At 40.4% G+C, this 25,155-nt stretch overlaps 1 protein-coding gene across 8 annotated transcripts in view; it reads left to right on the top strand.

The window, feature by feature from the left end:
* Window positions 1-25,155, top strand: part of ARHGAP5 (Rho GTPase activating protein 5) — a 90,079-nt gene that overhangs the window by 41,725 nt on the left and 23,199 nt on the right. For 4 of the 8 annotated variants that reach the window (XM_051822155.3, XM_002718129.6, XM_070053777.2 and 1 more), the window contains exon 3: window positions 4,682-4,829. The exons of 2 other annotated variants lie outside the window; for them this stretch is intronic. In XM_051822155.3, the coding sequence (XP_051678115.1) occupies window positions 4,682-4,829 (148 nt within the window). The remainder of the gene's footprint in view (window positions 1-4,681; window positions 4,830-25,155) is intronic. 2 more of the 8 variants (XM_070053778.2, XM_051822156.3) reach the window with 1 other exon arrangement.

The raw sequence follows: 25,155 nt of genomic DNA, 5'->3' as shown, positions 1-25,155 counted from the left end.
TAAAAAAATAAAGAAAAAAGAAGGTAAAAGAAACAAAACCTTTAAAAGTTCTAAGGCTAGAGCATTCTTTATATGTTCAAATGGCAAGGAAGCCATGTGGCTGGAGAAAGGGGGTAAATGATGGAAATAAAAGAAAATGAAGCCATAGTATGGCCTGCAAAGCCATTAAACAAACTGCATTGAGTCTAAGGCATGCAGTTCGTGTATGGTATTGCAGACCATTGTTCGGGGAGCTGACGTCATTCTGACTCTTGAAAATGCTATGCAGAGTGGTGGTAGAAAGCAGAAAGTGTTAATTAGTCCTTTAATGCAGTATCTAGATGTATGAAGTGATAAACTTTATGGACCAAAGAATTAACAGTGAAGATGGTAAGAAATAGTTTGATTCCATAGCTATACAGCCTAACAATTAGAGTGTGAGAAAAAAGGAATAGACATCAAGAATGATTCTTAAGATTTTTAGCAGGCCGGGGCTGTGGCTCACTTGGGTAATCCTCTGCCTGCGGCTCCAGTACCCTGGTTCTAGTCCCGGTTGGGACACTGGATTCTGTCCCAGTTGCTCCTCTTCCAGTCCAGCTCTCTGCTGTGGCCCGGGAAGGCAGTGGAGGATGGTCCAAGTGCTTGGGTCCCTGCACTCGCACAGGAGACCAGGAGGAAGCACCTCGCTCCTGGCTTTGGATGGGCGCAGCGTGCTGGCCATAGCAACCATTTTTGGGGGTGAACCAACAGAAGGAAGACCTTTCTCTCTGTCTCTCTCTCTCTCACTGTCTAACTCTGCCTGTCCAAAAAAAAAAAAATAAAAAAAAAAATAAAAATAAAAAAATTAGCAATCAACTGAGGGAATGGACTTAATAGCAACTGAAATGGAGAAGGCTGCAGATAGGGCTCGTTTTAAGGAAAGCGTGGACATGTTTATGAAAAACCTCTCTCAGGCTTTCAAGTGAAGATGTCAGGATGTTTTACAGTAGCCTGTAGAGTTCAGAAGAAAGCTGAACTTTCTGTTTTATTTGGCTCTTTTCAATCATAATGAACGCTTTACTTGTTGCTTCTAAAGAGATTTTCCTTTCAATGATGGGTCCCCCCCCCCCTTAAGTTTCTTTATATTTAAACTCCTTTTGTCTTTGTTTCTACTTTGATCCTTTAAGAATCACATCTAAGGGGATGGCCTTTGGTGCAGCAGTTAGGATGCTGCTTGAGACATCTGAGTGCCTGATTTGAGTTCTAGCTCCTCCACTTCATCCAGTTTGTACACCCTGGGAAGCAGCAGATAATGGCTCAAGTGCTTGGGTCTCTGCTAACCACAGGGAGACCTGTATTGAGTTCTGGGCTCATGTCTTCAACCTGGCCCAGCCCTGGCTGTTACAGGCATTTTGCCTTTCAAATAAAAAGCGAGGAAAAGAAAAAAGAAGTCACAAATCATGTCTAAGAACAGAGATCCATATTGTGTTTACTGGATTGGTCCTTTGAAATCCTAGTCAACTTCTTTGTGAACTTTTTTTTTTAAGATTTTACTTATTTATTTGATAGACTGATTTACAGTGAGAGGGGGAGACGTCTCAGAAAGGTCTTCCATCTACTGTTTCACTGATCCGAAGCCAGGATCTAAGAGCTTCTGGGTTTTCCACGCAGGTGCAGGGGCCCAAAAACTTTGGCCGCCTTCTACTGCTTTCCTAGGCCTTACCAGGGAGCTAAATCAGAAGACGAACAGCTGGGATGAGAACTAACACCCATATGGGATGCTTGTGCTGCAGGTGGAGGATTAACCCACTATGCCACAGTGCTGTTCCCCTTTTATGAACTTTTCTTTAGTGTGTTGGTTACCAGTAAAGCAGCTGAATAAATTTTTTTAAACGTTATTGATTATAGGGTTTATTTGAGGGTGTTGCTGATATTATTGAAGAAGGCAAGGCAATTTCTGGAACTAGCTATTATATTCTCCTGGTCTTGTTTGCTTACACAAGTGAGAAGTTTTTATTTCTGTTGGATGTGTAATAACAAATTGTTTACATTATTTTTGAATGGAATATTTTACTGTGGGTACACATGAGATTTGCTTAGGTGGCTACAAAAAGGCTGTTGGCATTTGCATTGTAGCAGGAATTAAGATATGAACGAATGTAATAATGAATCAACAATTGGATTATCATTCAATAGATCATGTTTTCCACTGACATAATTATGTAATTGAAGGTGCCATTTCTGATTAATTGTTCATTAAAAACTATAGATTTGAGCAACAAAACACTGAACTAATTTGTTTAATTTTATTTGAATAGTGACAGAGACAGAAAGATCATCCCTCCACTAGTTCACTCCGGAAATGGCTGCAATGGCTTGGGCTGGACTAGGCTAAAGCCAGGAATCAGAAAGAAATTCCAGCCAGGTCTTCCACATGGGTGGAAGGGCCCAAGTATTTGGGCCATTTTCCACTGCTTTCACAGGTACATTAGTATCAGGGAGTTGGATCAGAAACAGTAATAACTGGTGCTCTGATACAGCATGCCAGCAATGCAGGTGTCTTAACCTACTGTGCCTTGACATGGGCTCTACTATTCTTTTTTTCTCTTGCATTTCAGAGAGTCTTAATAGCATTGTATTATAACAGTTGTAATGAATTAGTTTTAGATGGTTCATGAAATAGATTTTAAATCATATATATCATCTTGAGTTGGTTTGAGTTTGTAGCAATAAATCAGCAACATTTAGCCAAGAAATGTATCTTAGAACTATGTGAAGAGTTTTTCAAAAGTAATTTGTTTTGAAAGAACTCCTTGTGATGGTTAAGAGCTATTGCTGGGGCCGGCACCGCGGCTCGCTAGGCTAATCCTCTGCCTGAGGCGCCGGCACACCGGGTTCTAGTCCTGGTCGGGGTGCCAGATTCTGTCCCGGTTGCCCCTCTTCCAGGCCAGCTCTCTGCTGTGGCCCGGGAGTGCAGTGGAGGATGGCCCAAGTGCTTGGGCCCTGCACCCCGTGGGAGACCAAGATAAGCACCTGGCTCCTGCCATCGGATCAGCGCGGTGTGCCGGCCGCAGCGGCCATTGGAGGGTGAACCAACGGCAAAGGAAGGCTTTTCTCTCTGTCTCTCTCTCTCACTGTCCACTCTGCCTGTAAAAAAAAAAGAGGGGGGGGGCTATTGCTGGGGCTGGCATTATAGTGAGGTAGATTGGGCCACCACCTGCTATGCTGACATCTCTGTATGAGTGGCAGCTGCTCCATTTCAGATTCAGCTCCCTGATGATGTGACTGGAAAAGCAGTGAAAGATAGTCCAAGTGCTTGGGCCCCTGCCCCTATTCTGGGAGACCCAGATGAAGCTCCTGGTTCCTGGTTTCCACCTGTGTGCCATATGGCAAGTGAGCCAGCAGAAGGATGATTTCTTTCCCTCTGTCTCTCTGTGTCTCCCTCTCTGTAATTCTACCTTTCAAATAAGTAAATCTTAAAATCACAGAAAAAAGGAATTGTACATACCATTGTTCATCATAGAACCTAACATAAACGTGTCTATAATCAGATTATTTTTCTGCATAGAATTTTTTTGTAGTAGTGTCATTAGTAAAAAAAAAAAAGGGCAGCAAATCACATAACTTCTTTGACACTCATATACAAGATTATAACTGGACTGAGAGCAGCTCTTTGTTAATATTTAAAGTATCTCTTTAGAGTTGGCCAGCAATTTCTTGTTGTAATCTACTTAGGTTTTCATTATATTAGATTACTAGCACAGAATCTTAGTGTAACTGCAGAATTAAATAACTTGCCCTTAAAACTTTGTGGACCTTGGGAGAGATTTTTGAGCTTAAGCCAGAGAATCTATTGTACTTGCTTGTCTCAATCCTCCAATTTCAATTAATATGCAGGTTGCCTCAATGAAGTTTAGACTTTGCTTTTTCTTTTTCAGTCATCTGAAAGTTTTGATCAATTGCTTTTAAAAGGCCAGTACAAAAAAGCATTTCTTAAGAGTTGATTGCAACAGTTAGGACTAGCTAGCTAGATTTTCTTATAACTTTTGTGTTTTTCTGTTGGTAGAGCAAACTAGGAAACAGGCCTGTCAGTAAAAGTGCTCTGACATCCTCTTTGAATTTCTGAAAACTTATCTTCCTATACTTCAGAGATTCTTGGCTAAGTATGCCCAGTAAAGTAATTGATGGAGATAACTTGATACATCTTACTTCACAAAGATGGAATCAGAATCTCCTTAACAGTTTGATTCCTGACAGTACTTTGTTAGGTCTTTGAGATGCTAACTTTCTGGTTAAAAACCATTTTCTCTCTAATGCCAGATTGAATTTAAAGAAATAGAGGCTATTGATAGGAAGAAATTAGAAAACTAAGGAGGAAATGGTGGGGCTAAAAGTTCATGGAGTTACTTAGCTTCATTGTTAATTCAGTAATTAAACCTCTATTGTGTTCTTACAAAAATAGGTATATACAAAATCTTCATTTGAATCTGCCCCTAAGAACAAATAAAAATAACAAACCACACTGAAACTGAATAGGTCATTACTTACCATTGCTGTTGCTGCTTCTAGCAGAATTTAATGAGTCCCTTATATTGGTGGACATGAGGTTGGATATGTCTTTCAAATATTTCTTTTGATCCATAGTGTGTATTTACACTGCTTAATACTCATCTTTTGAAAGAAATTATTTTAACAGTTTTAACTTGAATGTGTTTTCTTATAGCAGAAAAAGAAAACTAAGAACTTCAATCCACCAACACGTAGAAATTGGGAAAGTAATTACTTTGGGATGCCCCTCCAGGATCTGGTTACAGCTGAGAAGCCCATACCACTATTTGTTGAAAAATGTGTGGAATTTATTGAAGATACAGGTAGGATAGAGTATTGACACAAGAGATTTTATTTAAGGTTTCGCTTTTGCTAGGCCGACAGTTTGTCAAATGTTTGTAATTTGTTAAAGCTAAATTTTGAAAGGGTTGTAAGTAATGTTGCCATTTAAGGATTGATTATCTTGAGTATCAATTCTTAAGGCAAATAGCTGATATTTGAAAGACGTTTTATTGTTGACTAGTGATGACTAATGCTTTTGTTGGACTTCTCTTTAACCTTATCAATGGCTAAGTTGAATGCTAAAATGTTAAAACTTATTCTAGAGTTTGAAATAACTTGATTATAACATTATCTTTAATCAAGAGATTACAAGTATTTGAATCAGTGATTTTAAAGTTTTCAGTATTTTAAAATACTATTTATTTGTAGTATTTTATACTTTTTAAAATAAAACTTGCAGCACTAGTTATACATCTTCTGTGAGGTGACTTCAAAAAGTTTATGGAAAATGGAATTAAGAAATGTTCATTTTGATATAAAAAATTTGTGAGTCCATGTAGTTTTTTCATAATGTGCGTTTTCCATGAACTTCATGAAGAACCTTCATATTTGTGATGTTACTATTCACCAGTTACAGTCTGACATGATTTGTATGGTTTGAGTTGTATTTCTAAAGAAATGTATATATAACTGCACCATTTTAAGACCAAAAGCCTGTTTGTACTTTGTCTACTGTAAAATGCTAAAATTAAGAGTTGGACCAGTCAGAAGTGGAAAATAGAAAATTTTGTTGTGTTTGAGTACATTCAAAATGGACACAAGTACAGATATTAGAGGTTTGAAAATAGGGGCTTAGTTACAGCCTTATTTGTTCTTAACAGGCTCATCTGATATTTAAGCATTGTTTGGGGAAAAGAAAACTATGATACTCATGTCGTATCTGAAATTTCCTGCTTATTTTTACTTATGTGTATTTTACCATTTAGTCTGATTATCAACCAAGTTCTGTACTTGTTGAGTTGTCTATTTAGTGAAGAATGCTGACTGAATATTTGGGGTTAGGAAGTCAAGAAATACATTATACATATGTATTGCAGTTGAAATTGGCATTTATCTTCCCGCTTTGGGTCATGTGTGATAATTTATAGAGCTGCATTTGGATATGCCTTTAAACATTTTTTTCTTCAACAAATACTTGAAAAATATATATTAGGTGAGTTTCTTTTCAATGTTCTTATTTCTAATTTTACCATAGTAGAAATTCAAAAATTATTTTAATATTACCTCCCTGCTTTGGATTTAATAATTCTTTTCTCACAACGATTTATTTTTTGAAAGGTACAGTTACAGAAAGAGGGAGAGACAGAGAGGGAGAGAGAGGTCTTCCATCTGCTGGTTTACTCCCCAAATGCCTTCAAGAGCTGGGTCTGGGCCAGGCTGAAGGCAGGAGCCAGGAGCTTCATCTGGGTCTCCCATGTGGGTGCAGGGGGCCCAGCGATTTGGGTCATCCTCTGCTGCTTTCCCAGGTGCATTAGGGAGCTGGATTGGAACTGGAGCAGTTACACGCACTGTTCATTGCCCCTACTGAATATCTGTGTTGTCGTGGCTTAACCCACTGTGCCACATCACTGGTCCCAAGAATTCTCTTTTTTAAAAAGATTTATTTATTTATTTATTTGAAAGACGGAGTTACAGAGAGGCAGAGAGAGAGAGGGAGAGAGAGGCAGAGAGGGAGGGGGGAGAGGGAGAAGAAGGGAGGAGAAGAGAGAGAGAGAGAGAGAGAGGTCTTCCATCCCCTCTGGTTCATTCCCCAAATGGCTGCAACTGCTGGAGCTGGGCCGATCCACAGCCAGGAGCCAGGAGCTTCTTCTGGGTCTCCCACATGGGTGCAGGAGCCCTAGGACTTGAGCCATCTTCTACTGCTTTCCCAGGCTTTAGCAGAGAGCTGGATCAGAAGTGGAGCAGCTAGGATTCGAACTGGCTCCTATATGGGATGCTGGCACTGCAGGCAGTGCCTTTACCTGCTATACCACAGTGCTGGCCCCAAGAATTCTTTTCATTTTTTTAAGTAATACTTGTGTGATGGCTTTATGGATAAAACTGAACAATGGGAAAGTACTTTTCCTTATTGAAAAATAATAAAATAGTGATTGAAAAATACTAAAATAAAGTTGGATCAGCATTCTGTGTATTTATTATGATTTAAAGTTTTCATTTCTTAAATATTTTTGTAGTTTCTGAAGAAACTGCATGAGTTCCAAGTCTAAGATAATGATGCAATTCTAGTCCAACTTTTTTTTTTTTTTAATTATTTATTTGAAAGGCAGAGTGACAGGGAGACACTGAAGGAAAGATTGTCCATCCACTGGTTCACTCCCCCAAATAACTGTAAGAGCCAAGTCTGGCCGGCGCCGCGGCTCACTAGGCTAATCCTCCGCCTAGCGGCGCCAGCACACCAGGTTCTAGTCCCGGTTGGGGCGCCGGATTCTGTCCCGGTTGCCCCTCTTCCAGGCCAGCTCTCTGCTGTGGCCCGGGAGTGCAGTGGAGGATGGCCCAGGTGCTTGGGTCCTGCACCCCATGGGAGACCAGGAAAAGCACCTGGATCCTGGCTCCTGCCATCGGATCAGCGCGGTGCGCCGGCCGCGGCGGCCATTGGAGGGTGAACCAACGGCAAAGGAAGACCTTTCTCTCTGTCTCTCTCACTGTCCACTCTGCCTGTCAAAAAAAAAAAAAAAAAAAAAAGCCAAGTCTGGTTAATACCAAAGCCAGAAGCCCATAATGCCATCCAGTTCTCCCATATTGGTGGCAGGAGCCCAGGTACTTGGGCCATCTTCCACTGCCTTCTCAGGTGTATTAGCTGGAAACTGGATCAGAAACAGAACAGTAGAAACGCAAGTTTGCATTCAAATATGGGAAGCCTCTGTCAGAAGGAGCTGCCTAATCTGTGTGCTGTAATGCCAGCCTCTCTAGGCCAATTCTTAACACAGCTCCATTAGTTCAGGCCAGTATAGATAATTAATATATATTTTAAGTGCTTATGTAGAAATATAGTGAGTACCATAAGACCACAAGAATAGGAAAAAAGATAAGCCAATTCTGTTTGTTGTTGTCATTGTAGTATATTTCCCCAAAACATTTTTTTCGATCCAGAGTAATTATACAGATATGTTAGGTGTATAATATGTGTATTATATGCATGTGTACATACATCTGTGTATGTATACATGTATATACACATGTATATACTGTGTAATTATTAGATTAGAGCAATTGATATTTCTGTCACTTGAGACATAATTTCTTCAGAATATTCAAAATCTCTCTATGAGGTATTGTGAAATAATTAATGTCACCCACTAGTTTGTCTACTGTATTGTAGAACATTATGTCATTCTTCCTATCCAGTTATATCCATATGCCCATTACCCATCCTATCCATCTGTCCCTCAATACATCATATTCTTCTTAAGTCCTCATAACCACTGTTCTGTTTTATACTTCAAGATGAACTTTTTAGATTCCACAAAGGAGTATAAATGAAAATACACAGTTAACTTGTTTTTCCCTGCCTGACTTGTTTAACATGATGTCCTTCAGTTCCATCCAAGTTGGTATGATGACATAATTTCATTCCTTTTTATGGAAAAAGTATTTGTTTATGTGTATGTATAGACAGACACCACATTTTCTTTTCATTTGTCTGTTAATGGACACCTAGACTGAGTCTCTGTTTTGGTTGGGGTGAATAGTGCTGCAATAAACATAAGAGTATAAGTGTCTCTTTAGCATACTGATTTTGGTTCCTTTGGTTATATACTCAGTAGTAGGATTGCTGGATTATTTGGTGGTTCTATTTCTAGGTTTTCAAGAAACTTCCATGCTGTTTTCCAGAGTGGCTATGTTAATTTATATTCCCACCAGTGGTATATGAGGTACCCTTTCAGGGTATGCTCACTAGCATTTGTCATTTTTTGTCTTTTTGATAATAGCTGTTCTAACAGGAGTGAGATGATACTTCATTGTAGTTCATTTTTATTTCCCTGATGATAATGACCTTAAACATTTTTCATATGCTTGACCATTTGTATATTTTGTGAGAATTATTAACATCATGTGCCCATTTTTAATTGGATTTTTTCTTTTTGCTGTTGTTTGAGTTCCTTATAAACAAATATTCTGAAAATCTCTTCTTGGATGAACAGTTACAAATATTTCCTCCAAATCTGTAGATCATGTCTTTACTTAGTTGATGGTTTCCTTTGTTGTACAGAAGTTCTTTTGTAGGCGTAATCCCATTTGTCAATTTTTGTTTTTGTTGTGTGTTTTTTGGTTGTCATATCCAAAAAATTCTTTATTCATACCAATGTCCTGAAGTGTATCATTTTTTTTCTGGTAGTTTCATAGTTTCATGTCTTATATTTAAGTCTTTGACCCATTAGTTGGTTTTGTATATGGTAAGAGGTCCACTTTCCTTAATTTGCATGTGGATGTCCAGTTTTCTCAGCTCCACTTACTGAGATTTTCTTTTCTCCTAAGTTCAATAGGCCCTAATGATCCATTGTATTCTGTGTTATCTAAATTGTAATGTTTCCTGTTTCATCTTTGTTTTATTTTTTTAATTTGAGTCTTAGGTTCTTTTTCTTGGTTATTCTAGGTAAAGGTGGAAGGTGTCCGAGGCATAACAAATCTTCCCAGTCAGATGAATCAATTAATTCACAAGCTTTTATTGGAATTCCACCCCTGGGCGGGCGAGGTTCTTGCAGCGCAGTCCCAACAAAGCAGGGGTCCGGGGAAGTCCCACATCAGAGGTTGGGAGGGCTTCTTTTATAGATACAGGGCATGGGGGTTAAAGGTTGAGGCAGGTCTGATCCTCATTGGTTGACCTTTAGGCACCTGTGGGGACCTTGACAAGGACTTTTGGTTCCTGGAAGTGCAGGTCAGGACTCTCCATTCTCAGAAGTTTGGTCTTCTCTTCTTGTGGATCCCAAAGCTACCATCCTGACCTTTTGATTCTAGGAAAAGGGGCGACGATGAGTATCTCAGGTCTACAGGGGCCTGCTGGGAGTATCTTGAGGCTCTGCAGGGACAGGCATGTATGGATGAAGAAGCATCTGGTTGACCACTACTCTGGAGGCTTCCTGGATTCGATCTTTCTGAGTCTGAGAGGACAAGGAGCAATCATTACAATTATCCCTACAGTTACTATGGGTCCCAGGGTTGGGAGTACCCAAGGGAGAAAAAAGGAAAACAGATCCCATCCTTGTTGTCCCTGGTACTCCTGTTGTCATTTGGCAATGCATTCCTTAAGTTGTTGTGCCATGTTTCTGACCACTCCAGATTTGTTAGTAAAAAAGCAGCACTGTTCCCCCAGAAATATGCATGTTCCCCCTTTTTCTGCTAGTAAGAGGTCTAATGCCCTTCTGTTTTGAAAGGCTGCATCAGCCAGGGAGTCAGTCTGGTCTTGCAGTTTTATAATGGAGGCTGCAGCATGTTGTAGCTCCGTATTTAAGGGGTTTGCCAGTTGCTGTATCTGGGTAGTACCATACGCCAGGCTAGCTACTCCTGTCCCCACTCCCGTTAGAACACCTACTGCTGCTAGAAAGGGAAGGATAATTATGTCCCTTTTAGCACGGGCATTTTGCAGCACTGGTATCAGGAGAGACTGGTTTTGGGGCACCACGGATACCTGTGGGAGAACAATTACAGGAATACAGATATCAGTTGCATTAGGAGGTAGACAGCGGAATAGGGAGCTCCTGCACTGGAGGAAGTGACCTCCGGTTAAGCAGTCTCCCAGCTTTATAGGGGTCATGGAATTATAGAGAGTGGAGTTGAAAAAAAAGGGTTGGGGGATAGTGGATCAGTAGGTAATGATGAGGTTAGATTGAAGCACTGGTGTAGGTTTTTTGGGTGAGGGAGATTAGTAAGTAATGGAAAAGTTGTCTCATCGGTGGGTCCAGGAGCAGAATTTGTCGGGACTTCGATAGTTGTGAAGGAAGGCAACAGGGTGGAGCAAATCCAGCAACCATCATCCATAGAGTTATCAGAAGAGTTGAGGAGCTGGTAGATAGAAGAGATATGTGAAAGCCTGTCAGGGCATGGGAGGCGAGGTGGGCTGGGTCTCTGGGAGAGGTGGCAAGGGTTGCCACTGAGTGGTTATTTGTGACAAATTTTCTCCCAAGTCCTTGAGACCTCCTTAACCCTAGCAACCTCCTGTCATTGATTAAAGTCCTGGTGCCCTTCCCCCGGCACTATAGCCCCAGTGAGTGGTCAGTGTCATACAGACCTTTGATCCAGGGGATTTGCCAAAGCAGTCATGTCTGCAAACTCCACCACGGCGGACAGTTACCTGGATTGCTGCTAATCGAGCGAAGGAGCATCGGAATTGTGGTGATGTTCTCTCATCTAGTACCGTGAAGTGGGAGGTTTTGGGGGGAACGTGTGATGGCAGTGTATAGGGATTAGGCACTACCAGGTTGATAGGGATAACTGTGGCATTGACCAGGAAGAGGTCTTGGACTAGTCTATACTCACCCGACGGTTTTCATACTGGGAATATGGGCGTGTTACAAGGGGAGTTAGCGGGTGTTAGATTTTGTTGGAGGAGCCTGTCAATGATGGGTTTAAGGCCACGTCTGTGAGTTTCACAGATGGGGAATTGGGGTCAGTTAGGGTACGGAATGCCCTCCTGGAGTTTAATAAGGGCTGTCTGGTGGTGAGTAGCCACCACTGGTGTTGACAAATCCCACACCCAAGGGTTGACCTTTGTGGGAGAGACTGGCCATTGGGGGTTTGATGACTGCCACCAGGGCCTGACTCTGGAGGGTAACCTTTTTCTGCATCCTGGCCTGTTGTGCCTCTCAGCTGCCTCTTCGGGAGTATTATAGACCTTGAAAGCTATCTTTACAAGATCTCTAATGGGGGTCTCTGGACCATCCTCCACCCTTTCTAGTTTTTTTCTGATGTCGGGGGCGGACTGGGAAATGAAATGAGAGGCCCAAATCGTCGCCCCTGAGGGGGAATGAGGATCCAGTTTGGTGAACTTAGGGCCTCGATGATCCTGTTTAAAAAAAGAGCCAAGTAGCTGACTTACCTCAAACGGTAGAGTTAGAAACATACCAGGGGATTCCAGTTCAATCCCATCAAGGTGGCATGTATCAATGCCATCTCACTAGTCCCAGTGATCAATTTCTGTTCACAATTGATCATAATGATAAGACTAAGAACCAAAGGGATCACATAAACAAGACTAGTGTCTTCAAATACTAGCTGATAGAATAAAAAAGGGAGAGAACGATCCAACATGGGAAGTGAGATACACAGCAGACCCATAGAATGGTAGATGTCCTAAACAGCACTCTGGCCTCAGAATCAGCCCTTAAGGCATGCGGATCCGGCTGAAAAGCCCATGAGAGTATTTCAGGCATGGAAAGCCAAGAAACTCTTGGCGGGGGGAGGGGGACCTAAATGAAAGATCTCTGTGAGTGAGATCCCAGTGGAAAGAACAGGTCATCAAAGAAGGAGGTACCTTTCTGTGAAGGGAGGAGAGTGCTTCCACTTTGACTATGGCCTTGTCTAAAAATGATCAGAGTCAGTGAACTCAGGGGGCTTCCATAGCCTTGGCAGCTCATGACAAGAGCCTAGGGTGATTACTGATGCCATAAACAAGAGTGTCAATTTGTTAAGTCAACAACAGGAGTCACTGTGCACTTACTCCTCATGTAGGATCTCTGTCCTTAGTGTGCTGTACATTGAGATTTAATGCTATAACTAGTACTCAAACAGTATTTTTCACTTTATGTTTCTGTGTGGGAGCAAACTGTTGAAATCTTTACTTAATGTATGCTAAACTGATCTGTATATAAAGAGAATCGAAAATGAAAAAAAAAAAAAAAGAGCCAGGTTTTCTCCCGGGTCCTGGGTGACCTCTCAAAGTCTATCAGAATTGACCAGCTTGTGGGAGACAGTGTGCATGCCGGTCAATAAGTATATGATCATATTGGCCATGTTTTTTCTTCCCGCCTGTCCTTCCTGGTAGTCCCATCCTGGCTCCACCTCTGGTACCGCCTGGGCTCCTGGTGGGAGAGTGGGATCAGTTCATCGGGCCTTGTCTGCCTCATCTCGGGCAGCCTGTCGGAACTGTACCTGTTCCTCGGAAGTGAGAGAGGAGGAAAGGATAATATCAATGTCTTTCCAGGTGAGGTCGTATGTTTGAGAAAGGTATTTAAACTCTTTTATGAACCTAGTTGAATTTTCTGAAAAGAACCCTAGTCTTTCCTCGACCTGTGCAAGGTCTTGTAGCATGAACGGAACATGGACATGCACAATACCCTCAGCCCCAGCCAGCTCTCAAAGTGGGAGGAGGTTTCGGGGCTTCTGGTCATGTGACTGCGTGCATGCGCTTATGGGCGACGGTGATATCACCTGGGTGCCGGTCATGGGTAATGAGGAAAGGGGTTCATCGCAGGTTATGGTGAAAGTAGGGTTAGATGAAGGACCGGTTTCAAGGGGTGGAACAGAACATGGCAGAGGGGCGGCAGAATGCGCGTATGTGGGCAGGAGGTTCCTGGCTAGCTGCAGGGTCCCCAAGAACTCAAGAGGGTCTGAAAAGGTGGAGGGTAGAGAGTTCAGCAGTAACACAGAAGAGGCGTCCTTAGGAGGTTGGGTCCTGATCTTAGCCAGCAAGACCTGGGCTGTGAAGCAGAGAGGAGAGTAGGGGAGAAGAGAGTAGGATGGGAGCAGAGGTCCCAAAAAGCCTGGACATATGGGACCTCTGACCATTTTCTCTCCCTGCAGCAGAAGTTGTATCTGTTGTCCAGTACATAATTTGGCTATGCCTAGGTTGAGTAGAAAACTAGGCATTTACTCCCTAGGTCCTGGGCCAGTCCCAGTTTGTCTGAATTTTTAGGAGGCAGGCCAGGGGGCATTTTGAGTCTCACCCTCCGGATCGACCAGATCCCATGGTCTCCCCGGCAGCCTGGGATCTACTGGAATTGGGGCAAGGCGTACCCTTGTACCAGACTTCAGTAGACGGATAAGAGGTCAGTCTTCTACTGGGCCAAGCCAGTAGTAGGACATCTCCACAGCCTCTGGGAGGCTAAATGGGAACGGGGCCGGCATGCGCATGACTCGGAAAATCTGGAGGGAGATCACAGAGACTGGGCCAACCCAGAGGAGGGAGTTAGAGCAGGGGAGGAGTTACTTACAGTCAGTTGAGCGTGGTCCGTAGTCAGCCTGGGGCACCGGACAGGTTGGGGGGGGGGCCTCGAACCCGGAAAAGGGAGGTGCGCACCCTCAGCTCCCAGGTTTCGGCACCATCTGCAAGGTGTCCAATGCGTAACAAATCTTCCCAGTCAGATGAATCAATTAATTCACAAGCTTTTATTGGAAGGTTCTTGAGGCGCAGTCCCAACAAAGCGGGGGTCCGGGGAAATCCCGCATCAGAGGTTGGGAGGGCTTCTTTTATAGATACAGGGCATGGGGGTTAAAGGTTGAGGCAGGTCTGATCCTCACTGGTTGACCTTTAGGCATCTGTGGGAACCTTGACAAGGACTTTTGGTTCCTTGAAGTGCGGATCGGTACTCTCCATTCCCAGAAGTGTGGGCCTTCACATTCTTGAGGATCCCAAAGCTACCAAAAGGTTTATCAATTTTCTTTAACCTTTCTAAAAACTATACTCTTCATTTCATTGGTCTTTTGTATTTTTAAAGTCTCTTTGCTGTGGTCTTTGTAATTTCTTTCCTTCCACTTATTTTGGATTTGTTGTTTTTCTAGTTCCATGAGTTGCATTACTAGATTGTTTATATAAACTCTTCTTCCCTCTCTCTTTTCCTGCTGTAAACTTCCCTTTTGGCTTTCCTTTTGCTATATCTCAAAGGTTTTAGTATGTTTTATTTTAATTTTTATTTGAAGAAAGTCTAAATTTCCTTTTTAACTTCTTAATTCACCCATTGGTTATTTAAGAGAATGATATTTAATTTCCATGTATTTGTACAGTTTCTGAAGTTCTTGTTGATTTCTGGTTTTACTCCATCTGATCAGAAAAATACTTGCTGTGATTTCAAAGTTTTTGAATTTGTGGAGGCTTGTTTTGTGGCCTAATGTATAGTCTGTCCTAGAGAGTGTTGCATGTACTAATGAGAAGAAGCTTGTGAGTTCTGCAGCTGTTAGATGAAATATTCTGTAAATGTCTTATATTTCTGGATTTTATTATGGATTTTAAAATTGCTAACCTGTTTTATTTTCAGTTTTTTAAGAGTTCAATTTACAACTTTGCATGTAGACTAATACAGCCATTTTATAGTAAAGATTCAGTGTGTTATAAATATATTGCATATATTATGTAAATTATATTTTGGTCTTTTTAGATTTTTAGATGTAAAACAGATGATTGGTATTTTTGTTACTGTTATAATCAGTCATCTCATTTGAATGCTCCTCCCCCTGAATTTGAGCATTCTCAGTCTTTTTGAATTCCTGTCTGTATCACTTCAGCTCTGGTAGATATCTCTGGTGTGTTGGGATTCAATTCCCCTTCACTACCACCAGAAGACTCTCCAGGCACTTTAATTAGGGCATTCAGATAACTTGCCTCATTTCATTCATTTCCTGGTAGATAATAATTTTGAGCTGCCTGTTAAGTGCCTCAAAATTTGCTTCATATAATTTTTTCAGTTTTTAATTGTTAACTCTAGGAGTGTAATTTCCATAGCAGTTAATCCTTTATAGTAAAAATTTTCTATTTTTATAATAGTACTGCATAATAAGTTTTGCTGTCACAGTTAGGATATAACCCTTGGATGTTTTTTAAAATGTTTATTTGAAAGGCAGAGTGACAGAGATCTATCCACTGGTTCACTTCCCAAATGCCTGAAATAGCTAGAGCTGGGCCTAGTGGAAGCCAGGAACTCCATTAGAATCTCCCATGTGGGTAGCAGGGACTCAATCACTAAAGCCATCATCTGCTGCTTTACCAGGCACATAAGCAGCAAGCTGGTGTCAGAGTAACTGAGAACCCCCCATCAAGGGTGTACCCCAAGCAGTGGCTTAGTACTTTGTATCACAATGCCTACCCTCACTGATGAGTATTAGCATAAATTGAAAGAAGGTAAAAAGGGGTACGGGAAGAGAGAGACTAAAAAGGAAGGGATCCCTATGCTTCTTTTGAGAGTTAATTAGGATGGTAACTTCGACTGAAAAATGCTTTTTTTTTTTTTAAATAGAAAGCTTTTATTTAATAAATTTAAATTTCATAAGTACAACTTTTGGATTATAGCAGTCCTTCCCCCCCCATACCCACCCTCCCACCCCCAAACCATCCCACCTCCTACTCCCTCTTCCATCCCATTCTTCATTAAGATTCATTTTTAATTATCTTTATATACAAAAGATTAACTCTATACTAAGTAAAGATTTCAACAGTTTGCACCCACTTAAACATACAAAGTATAAAGTACTGTTTGAAGACTATTTTTACTGTTAATTCTCATAGTACAGTTCATTAAGGACAGAGGTCCTATATGGGGAGCAAGTGCACAGTGACTCCTGTTGTTGATTTAACAATTAACATTCTTATTTATGACATCAGTGATCACTCGAGGCTCTTGTCATGAGCTGCAAAGGCTATGGAAGCCTCTTTGAGTCCACAAACTCCAGCCTTATTTAGACAAGGCCATAATCAAAGTGGAAATTCTCGCCTCCCTTCAGAGAAAGGTACCTTCTTCTTTGGCCCCTTCTTTGCACTGGGATCTCACAGAGATCTTTAATTTAGGTCATTTTTTGCCACAGTTTCTTGGCTTTCCATGCCTGAAATGCTCTAATGGACTTTTTAGCCAGATTTGAATGCTTTAAGGGCTGATTCTGAGGCCAGAGTGCTGTTCAGGGCATTTGTCATTCTGAGTGTCCTGCTTTCCATGTTGGATTGTTCCCTCCTTTTTAATTCTATCAATTATTATTAGCAGACACTTGGTCTTATTCATGTGATCTCTTTGACACTTAATCCTATCTTTATGATCAGTTATGAACTTAAATTTATCACTTTTTTAAGATGGCATGGTACCTGCCAACTTAATGGGATTTGGAGTCCCATGGCAAGTGAAAAATGCCTTTTCAATGAATGAAAAAGTTAATAGCTGAAAGCAGATTTGCTAGCTTCATAATGAATTCATAGTTTCAACATTTTTTAAAAATTTATTTTGTTTATTTGAAAGGCAGAGTTACAGAGAGAGAAGTCTTCCATCTGCTGGTTCACTCCCCAAACGGCTACAAAGGCAGGGGTTGGACCAGGCCAAAGCAGGAGCCAGGAGCATCCTCTGGTTCTCCCACAGGGATGCAGTGGCCCAATTACTTGGGCCATCCTCTACTACTTTCTCAGGCACATTAGCAGGGAAGTGGAGCAGCCAGGACTCAAACTGGCACCCATATGGGATGCCAGCGCCGCAAGTGGCAGCTTTATCCACTGTGCCACAGCGCCTGTCCTGAACATGTTAAGTTTTAAGGTACCAGTTTGTGGGCATTTGTCACAGGGGTTAAGTTGCTGCTTGGGACACTGACGTCCCACATTGGAGTGCCTGAGTACTCCTGTGTCTGCTTCTGATCCAGCTTCCTGGTAATGTACACCCTGGATAGCAAGAGGTGATGGATGAAGACTCCTTGTTTCAGCCTAGCTGTTAGTAGCATTTGGAAAATGAATGCATGGATAGAAGATGTATGTCTGTTTCCACCTCACCCCCCTTCTGCCTTTCAAGTGAATAAAAATTAAAAATATTTTTTAAGATACCTGTATGATACCCATATTAGAATTCAAGATACAGTTGCACAAATGGCTATGGAGCCATTTAGATACAATGTTGGTAATTGTCTCTGTGTAAGTATTAATGTAAGCTCTATGTTCATGTAATTCAGGGCCAGCATATAGAGTGAAAGGATAAGTTCACAGTGTAACCAGGCTGTGTAAACGAGAGAATCCCTAAAAGACTCCAGAGAAGAAAAATGTTAACAAGAAAGAAACATGGTTCTAAGCATTGTGAATGATTTTTATTGTTTTTTATTGAGAAAATTTCACATATAAAACCATTTTTGAAGTGTGCAGTTTTGATATTAAGTGTTATATTCACAATGTTTTATAATACTACTCATCTAATTCCAGAGCATTTTCAAAGAAATGCTTCAAAGAAAATTTTGTACCCAAAAAGCTGTAACTTCTTATTCTCTTGTTACTCCACCCCTTGGCAGTCACCAATCTGCTTTCTGTCTGAATTGATTCATTCTGAGTATTTCATATAAATGGTATCATAGAATGCATGACCTTCTATTTGTCTTCTTTGTTTCAACATAACGTTTTGATATTCATCTTTGTTAATAGCATGTATTATTATGTGGATATATCACATTTTTGTATATTTATCATTCTGTGGACATTCAAGTTGTTTCCACCTTTCGGTTTGTTGGTAGTCCTGCTATCAACGTTCAAGTATAAGTATTCATTCAGGTACCTGTTTCAGTTCTTTGGGAGTACGTACCTAGGAGTGAAGTGATAGGTCCTCCTACGGTAATTCTGTGTTTGGCTTTTTGAGGAACTGTGGAACTATTTTCCATGCAAATACTCCGTTTTATGTTCCCAGCAGCACTGTTTGACATACCACATTTCTCCAAGTATTTGCCAATGCTTGCGTGTATGTATATTTTAATTCTAGCCATCATGTTTTAGTGGGGACATCATTTAATCTGTAGGTTATTTTGGAAGTATTGCCATCATAACCATGCCATCCAAATCATGGATGCTGCATTTCTTCTAATTATGTAGGTCTTATTTAATTTCTTTCAACTCTTGTAATTTCCTGCATACAAATCTTGCTTTGGCTTAGTTTATTCCTTGACCATCAGATGCTGCTGCAAATGGAAATTATTTTCTTAATTTCAGCTTTGGAATGTTTATGCTGGTGTATAAAACTGATTTTTGTGTGTTATGTATCCTGTGACTTCATTGAACTGTTGGGTAAGCTCTGTTAGGGTTTGTGTGTGTGTGTGTGTGTTTCCTGGGGGAACGGATACCTACTTATCTACGGTTCAAATAACCTATTTCTTTGTGTTGTTTAATTGTTCTGGCTTGAATTTTTAGTGCATTGTTGAATTGAGGTTATAAAAGCAGCCCCCCTGGTCTTGTTCCCTATCTTAAGAGAAAGCTCATTCTTTCACATTGAGTATATTAGCTGTGGGTTTTTCATAAATGCTCTTTATCATGTTGAGGAGGTTCCTTCCTATGTTAGTTTCCTGGGGGCTGTCAACAAAGTCCTACACACTCAATATCTTAAAAAACAGAAAATTACTTTCTCACAGTTCTGAAGACTGTAAGTCTGAAATCAAGGTGTCAGCAGGCTTGTGTTGCTTCTCAAACTCTAGGTAGAATTCTTGCCCCTCCCTTGCTTCTAGTGGAAGCTGTCAATTCTTGCTGTTCCTTGTCCTGCACTTCAGTTTAAGTATCACTCCCATCTCTTTCTTTGGCTGTTGTTATTGATTTTATGTGCGCATGTGTGTGTATCTTTTTTTATATGCACACATACAGGTCTTGGACTCAACCTGCTTCAGTATGACATCATATTACTTTAACCAAATATTTCTGCAAGAACTCCATTTCCAAATTAGGTCATGTTTTTAATTATTAGGGGTTAAGACTTCAACATACTTTTTGAGAAACACTATTCAACACATAATATATTTATTCCTAGCTTGTTGAGGGTTTTTTTTTTGTTTTTTGTTTTTTGTTTTTTAAATCATGAGAAGCTGTTGGGTTTTGTTAAGTGATTTTTGTGTCATTGGAGATAATGTGATTTCTCTTTCTCGTTCTACTGACGTGTTACGTTGCCTGACTTCTCTTGTGTTGAACTACCCTTACATTTCTGAACAAATCTCACTTGTTCATGGTATATAACCCTTTTAATGTGCCATTGGATTTAGTTTGCTAGTATTCTGTTGAGGATTTTTGCATCTGTATTTGGAAAGGATACTGGTCTGTTGCATCTTGTGGTGTCTTTGTCTGGCTTTAATGTCAGGCAGTTACCTAAAATAGAAAATCATGATGTATTGCCTCCTTTATAATGGCTTTTTTTTTTAAGGGAGTTAATTGGGGAAAACCCTACAGACTGGAGGGAAGAGGTGAAGAAGGAAGAGGGAGAAGGAGAACATGAGAGAGAGAGAGACAGAGAACAGGTTCCTTTAAAACTTTTTAGGGGGCGGGCAGGGAAGTAGGAGCAGTGAATCCCATTAGGATGGGGGTGTGGCTGACACCTGTGGTTGGGCCTTGTGGCTACCTGGCTTCCAGCAATTGGGGGGGTGCGGCCTAGAGCCTAAGACGTTGTCAGGGTATAGATCACACCATAGATAAGACTGGGCCTATAATGGTGTTTTAATGACAGCAGTCTCAGATTTTAAGGTTGTGCTGTCTTTAGAATCTATTGAGGCATTTCTGTGTTAGAGACTTTTTTTGAGATTTTTTTTTTTCAACATTTTATACTTCTTCAGCTTCCTGGTTGTTGTGATTATACCTCCTGCTGTTTCTAATCTCATTTTCCTTTTCTAGTTTACATTTTCTAATCTGTGAGGTAAACATATTGCAGTGTTAGCTTAAATTGTCCTTTTGGTTAAGGTAAATAGAATAATAAATTAAAAAAAACTAAAGAAAAAGTAATCTGTGGGAAAACCTGTATTCTTCCTATAAATGAAATACTGTATTTTAGTGGAAGGGCTTTGTGATATCTTTGGCTGTTAATGATCCATTTGTTCCCCTTTTTTTCCAGTTATGATAGATTATGTGATAAGATGACAAAATTCTAGATGGGCGAGGTGGTATTCTCTGTTCAGAATGTTTATTTGCATATGCTTTTGTTTAATCTGGAATGTCCCACTGTTACAGGTGAATTAGAAAGAAATAGAAATTCTCTTACCTTGGCAGATAGATGTAGTTCTGGTAAAAATGAGTTGGAAAGACAAATGCTTATGGGAGTCTCTCTGTGTTGGGCTGAAAATTATGTATTGTTCCAACACCGATGAAGGGTGAAATAATTGATGTAAATGGGATGAATCAGTCTTTGTTTTATTGTGAATATAAATAAAAATTTTAAATACAGTCTTTTTAAATTTGCCTTCTCACTTGGTGTTTTAAAGAGCTCTCACATTGTTCATCACTCTGATATTTTCATTGAATATCACTCTGTTGTTTGTTCTGTCTTATGTTGTTAGGCTGTGTTGAATGGATGGATATTTCTCCATCCATACTTATATTCCCTCCCTAGAATACCTTTTCAGCTCCGACAGTTTTATTCACTGGGTAAAACTTCAGCTTTGATTGAATTTTCTGCTTATTCTGTTTCTGGAGCAGTATGAAACATAATACCAGTATAAAGACCAACTATAAAACCAGTATAAAAACATAAACCATGCATTTCACTTTAAGTATACAACCACAGATCTAAAGTCATCATTTTGTGTTTCTTATCCTCTCCTCAGTTTGTTTGTTCCCTTGTTCTCATAAAGGATTGTTGCTTTTCTGAATAACCATTTTTTTCTTTTCTCACATTTTTGAAAATTGTTGAACCTTCAGAAATACTAAAAGAATAGTGTGACTGAGCATCATAGATTGACTAGTTACATTTTGTCACACCATTTCTTCTCCAGACTTCTTTTGACTGAACAGTTTGAGATTAATTTGCAGATGTGACGACACTTTACCACTAAGTTACATGCAAGAATAAGGAGAGTGTCAACTTAAAGCATATTTAGACCAGCTCAAAGACCATGCATTATACTTCTTCTTCTTTTTTTTTTTTTTTTTTTTTTTTTGACAGGCAGAGTGGACAGTGAGAGAAACAGAGAGAAAGGTCTTCCTTTTGCCGTTGGTTCACCCTCCAATGGCCGCTGCGGCCAGCACACCGCACTGATCCGATGGCAGGAGCCAGGTGCTTCTCCTGGTCTCCCATGGGGTACAGGGCCCAAGCACCTGGGCCATCCTCCACTGCACTCCCAGGCCACAGCAGAGAGCTGGCCTGGAAGAGGGGCAACCAGAACAGAATCCGGCGCTCCGACCGGGACTAGAACCCGGTGTGCCGGCGCCGCAAGGCGGAGGATTAGCCTAGTGAGCCGCGGCGCCGGCCAGCGTTATACTTCTTGTAATGCTTCTTTAGTGTTGTTGTTGTTAGTGTTTTAAGTTAAATTTATTTGACAGGCAGAATGACAGAAAAAGAGATAAATAGAGATCTTCCATCTGCTGGTTCACTCATCAGATGCACTCAACTGCCAAGGCTGAGCCAGGAGGAAACCAGGGGTCTGGAATTCCATCTGGATTTCCCTCTATGTGACAGGAACCCAAGTACTTGGGCTGTCATTCTCGGCCTTCCAGGTGCATTAGCAAAATAGTGGATTGAAAGCATGGAATAGCTGTGACTTGACCTAGGCACTCTGATATGGGGGTGCATCCCAAACAGTGGCTTAATCCACTGCACCACAACATTTCTGTTTAGTGTTCTTTAATCTGGAATAGTTTACTTCTCTTCATGTGTGTTCATGTCAGTTTTATTTTTTAAAGATTGTTAGCTAATTTTTTTTTGAAAACTGATTCTAAATTGTATTTACCTAATTCATGCTGAGATTCATTTTAAACTTTTTTTTTTTTTTTTTTTTGCTGGAATTCTGCATAGGGCTGAGGTATCCTTCTCAGTGCATCACAGTAAGAAGCACAAAATGTATGTTACTTAAGGATATTTTATGTTGGTTTTGGAATTCTAGGCTTTTTTATTTTTATTTTTTTGACTGGCAGAGTTAGACAGTGAGAGAGAAAGGTCTTCCTTCCATTGGTTCACTCCCCAAATAGCCGCTACAGCCGGTGTGCTGTGCTGATCCCAAAGCCAAGAGCCGGGTGTTTCCTCCTGGTCTCCCATGCAAGTGCAAGGCCCAAGCACTTGGGCCATCCTCCACTGCCTTCCCGGGCCACAGCAGAGAGCTGGACAAGGTCTTGGGCCATCTTTTACTGCTTTCCCAGGCCATAACAGAGAACCGGATTGGAAGTGGAGCAGCCAGGTCTCGAACCAGTGCCCATATGGGATGCTGGTGCTTCAGACCAGGGTGTTAACCCACTGCGCCACAGCGCCACGCTCCCCTCCCTCCCCCCATTTCTTGAATGGTGGGTCTTTAAACGTTTTCCTGGCAAGGATCCTTTTATATATTTTTATGTATTTACATTCTGTTTTCAAGGAAAAAAGTCTAGATAAATTGCTTTCCCAAATCCAGTGAAGAAAAGCAGATAGAGAAGAAACCACCTACCTATGTAAAATTAATGGAAGACATTTCAAAAATATCTACACTGTTGACAAACTCATGATCCTAGTTTGTTTGCTTTGTGACCTGGAGATCATGTCACATTTCCAAGCTTGCCTCCTTACATTTAAATAAAGCCTCTTGTTTTAGTTATTTTGATAATGGAATAAAAACATTTAATTTGTGAACTTTTAATCATATGTAATAAGAACAATGAAACATTGGAGAGCTATGCTAGAACGTAGTAATGTATTGTGTTCTCCTTGCCCTGTGAAACTGAAAACTTATTTTTGATAGTGAAAAAAAATTACCCTCAGTCTTGCTATTGCTTTAATGTCTTTGTGCCTGAAAAGTCACGTTTCACTACTAAAAGTTCTTGTTCCATTGTTGTTGCTTCATTCCTGTCAGCATTGTAGCACATGAGAAATCTCAGTTCATTTGAGTGAAGTTCCATTAGTAATACATCATTGAAAACAGCATGAACATACTTATTTTAAGTGTTTTAAAACTCAAAATAACTGGCATTTAATTATGAAACAGCACATTTCAAATCAAAACCTATGTCTTCACACATTAATATCTCTTACCAGTTTTTAAAAATTTATTTGAAAGGCAAAAGTATAGGGAGAGGGAGAGAGAGATCTTCCATCCACTGCTTCATTCCCCAAATGGCCACAATGGCCAGGGCTGGGCAAGGTCAAACCCAGGAGCATGTAAAGCCATCCAGATCTTGTATGTGTTAGGCAGGGACCCAAGCACTTCCACTGTTTTCCCAGGTGTAATAGCAGAGAGATGGATTTGAACTCCCACTTACATGGGATGCTGGCATCACAGGCAGTGGCTTAACCAGTTGTGCTACAACCCCAGCCCCGTCTTTGCCATTTCTAAGTACATCTTAAGTAGTTTCAGTAGTTTATAGCCATCTGCCATCTTTAGTGTTGGTGTCATTTATGTGTGTGTGTGTGTATGTGTGATTTCTGTTTTCTTTTGGACCTGGGCCATCACATTTATAAGAATGACTACCAGAAATGTTCAGCTTGGATGTGATGTCTTCAGCTTAACAATATTGAAGTGCATTTCATCTTTTTCCCAAACTGCTTCCTTCTCTTGATTATCCTTTTTCTGATATTGCAAGTTTGATTTTTCTAGTTGCCAAGGTTCAGATATCTCATTAAATCTCACATCTTCACCCATTCTGCCTGTGTAGTATTAATCACCAATTTTTCAGTATTTGTCTTAAATCTGTTTTACTGAGTCTCTGCAGCATTAATATCTATTATACCCCATTTATGTTCTTTCCAATCCAGTTGTCTCCTCACTATCAAGTGTGGCTCTTACTTAAAAATACTGAATTGACTAGTCCATAGTCGAGGACTTCAGGCTTTCTTTTTGTAAGTTATTTTCTTGCATTAAAACCAAGAGCCAAAAAAAACACATTTAACTTGAATGAAGGTCTCTTAAAGAAGCCCATAGCAGCTAAACTTGGGAGCTAAACCCAAGCAATATTTCCTTTGTTACTCTTCAATTTTAGACTGATTTGTCTGTTTACAGGTCCTAGATTTTTAGGTCTAAGGTGTTTTTTTTTTTATTTATTTAACAATTAATTTTTTTGTTTATTTGAAAGGCAGAATGACAAAGGAGAGACAAAAAGTAGAGAGAGATTTAACATCTGATGGTTCACTCCCCAAATAGCCATAATAGCCAGGGATAGGACTGGCACATTAGTAGGGAGCTGAATTGAAAGCATAGCAGCTGCTACTTGAACTGGCACCCTGATATAAGATGGTGGTGTCACAGACAAATTAACCTGCCCCTAACCACAGACTGAGCCTAACTAGGTATCTTTGAATCTCAGTTCCAAGTTTCTAAAAAAGGAATGTGATGAGTATAAGGATAGTCAGCATGTACTTTGCCAAATTAATAATCAAATAATCATTGAATTTTTGAAAATTTATAAATATGTACTTAAATGTGTATTGCTTTGTGCAGTGTTCTTGAAGTACGATTTTGTCTTAGTACTATCATTTACGCGAATACCTTTTGTATAGAATTTAGCTTTAA

The sequence above is a fragment of the Oryctolagus cuniculus genome, chromosome 12, assembly GCF_051225735.1.
Source record: "Oryctolagus cuniculus isolate XC-2025 breed Fujian yellow rabbit chromosome 12, ASM5122573v1, whole genome shotgun sequence".
Classification (NCBI taxonomy): Eukaryota; Metazoa; Chordata; class Mammalia; order Lagomorpha; family Leporidae; genus Oryctolagus; species Oryctolagus cuniculus.
Note: the sequence above shows the minus strand (reverse complement) of the source record. Positions and strands in the feature narration are given on the sequence as shown.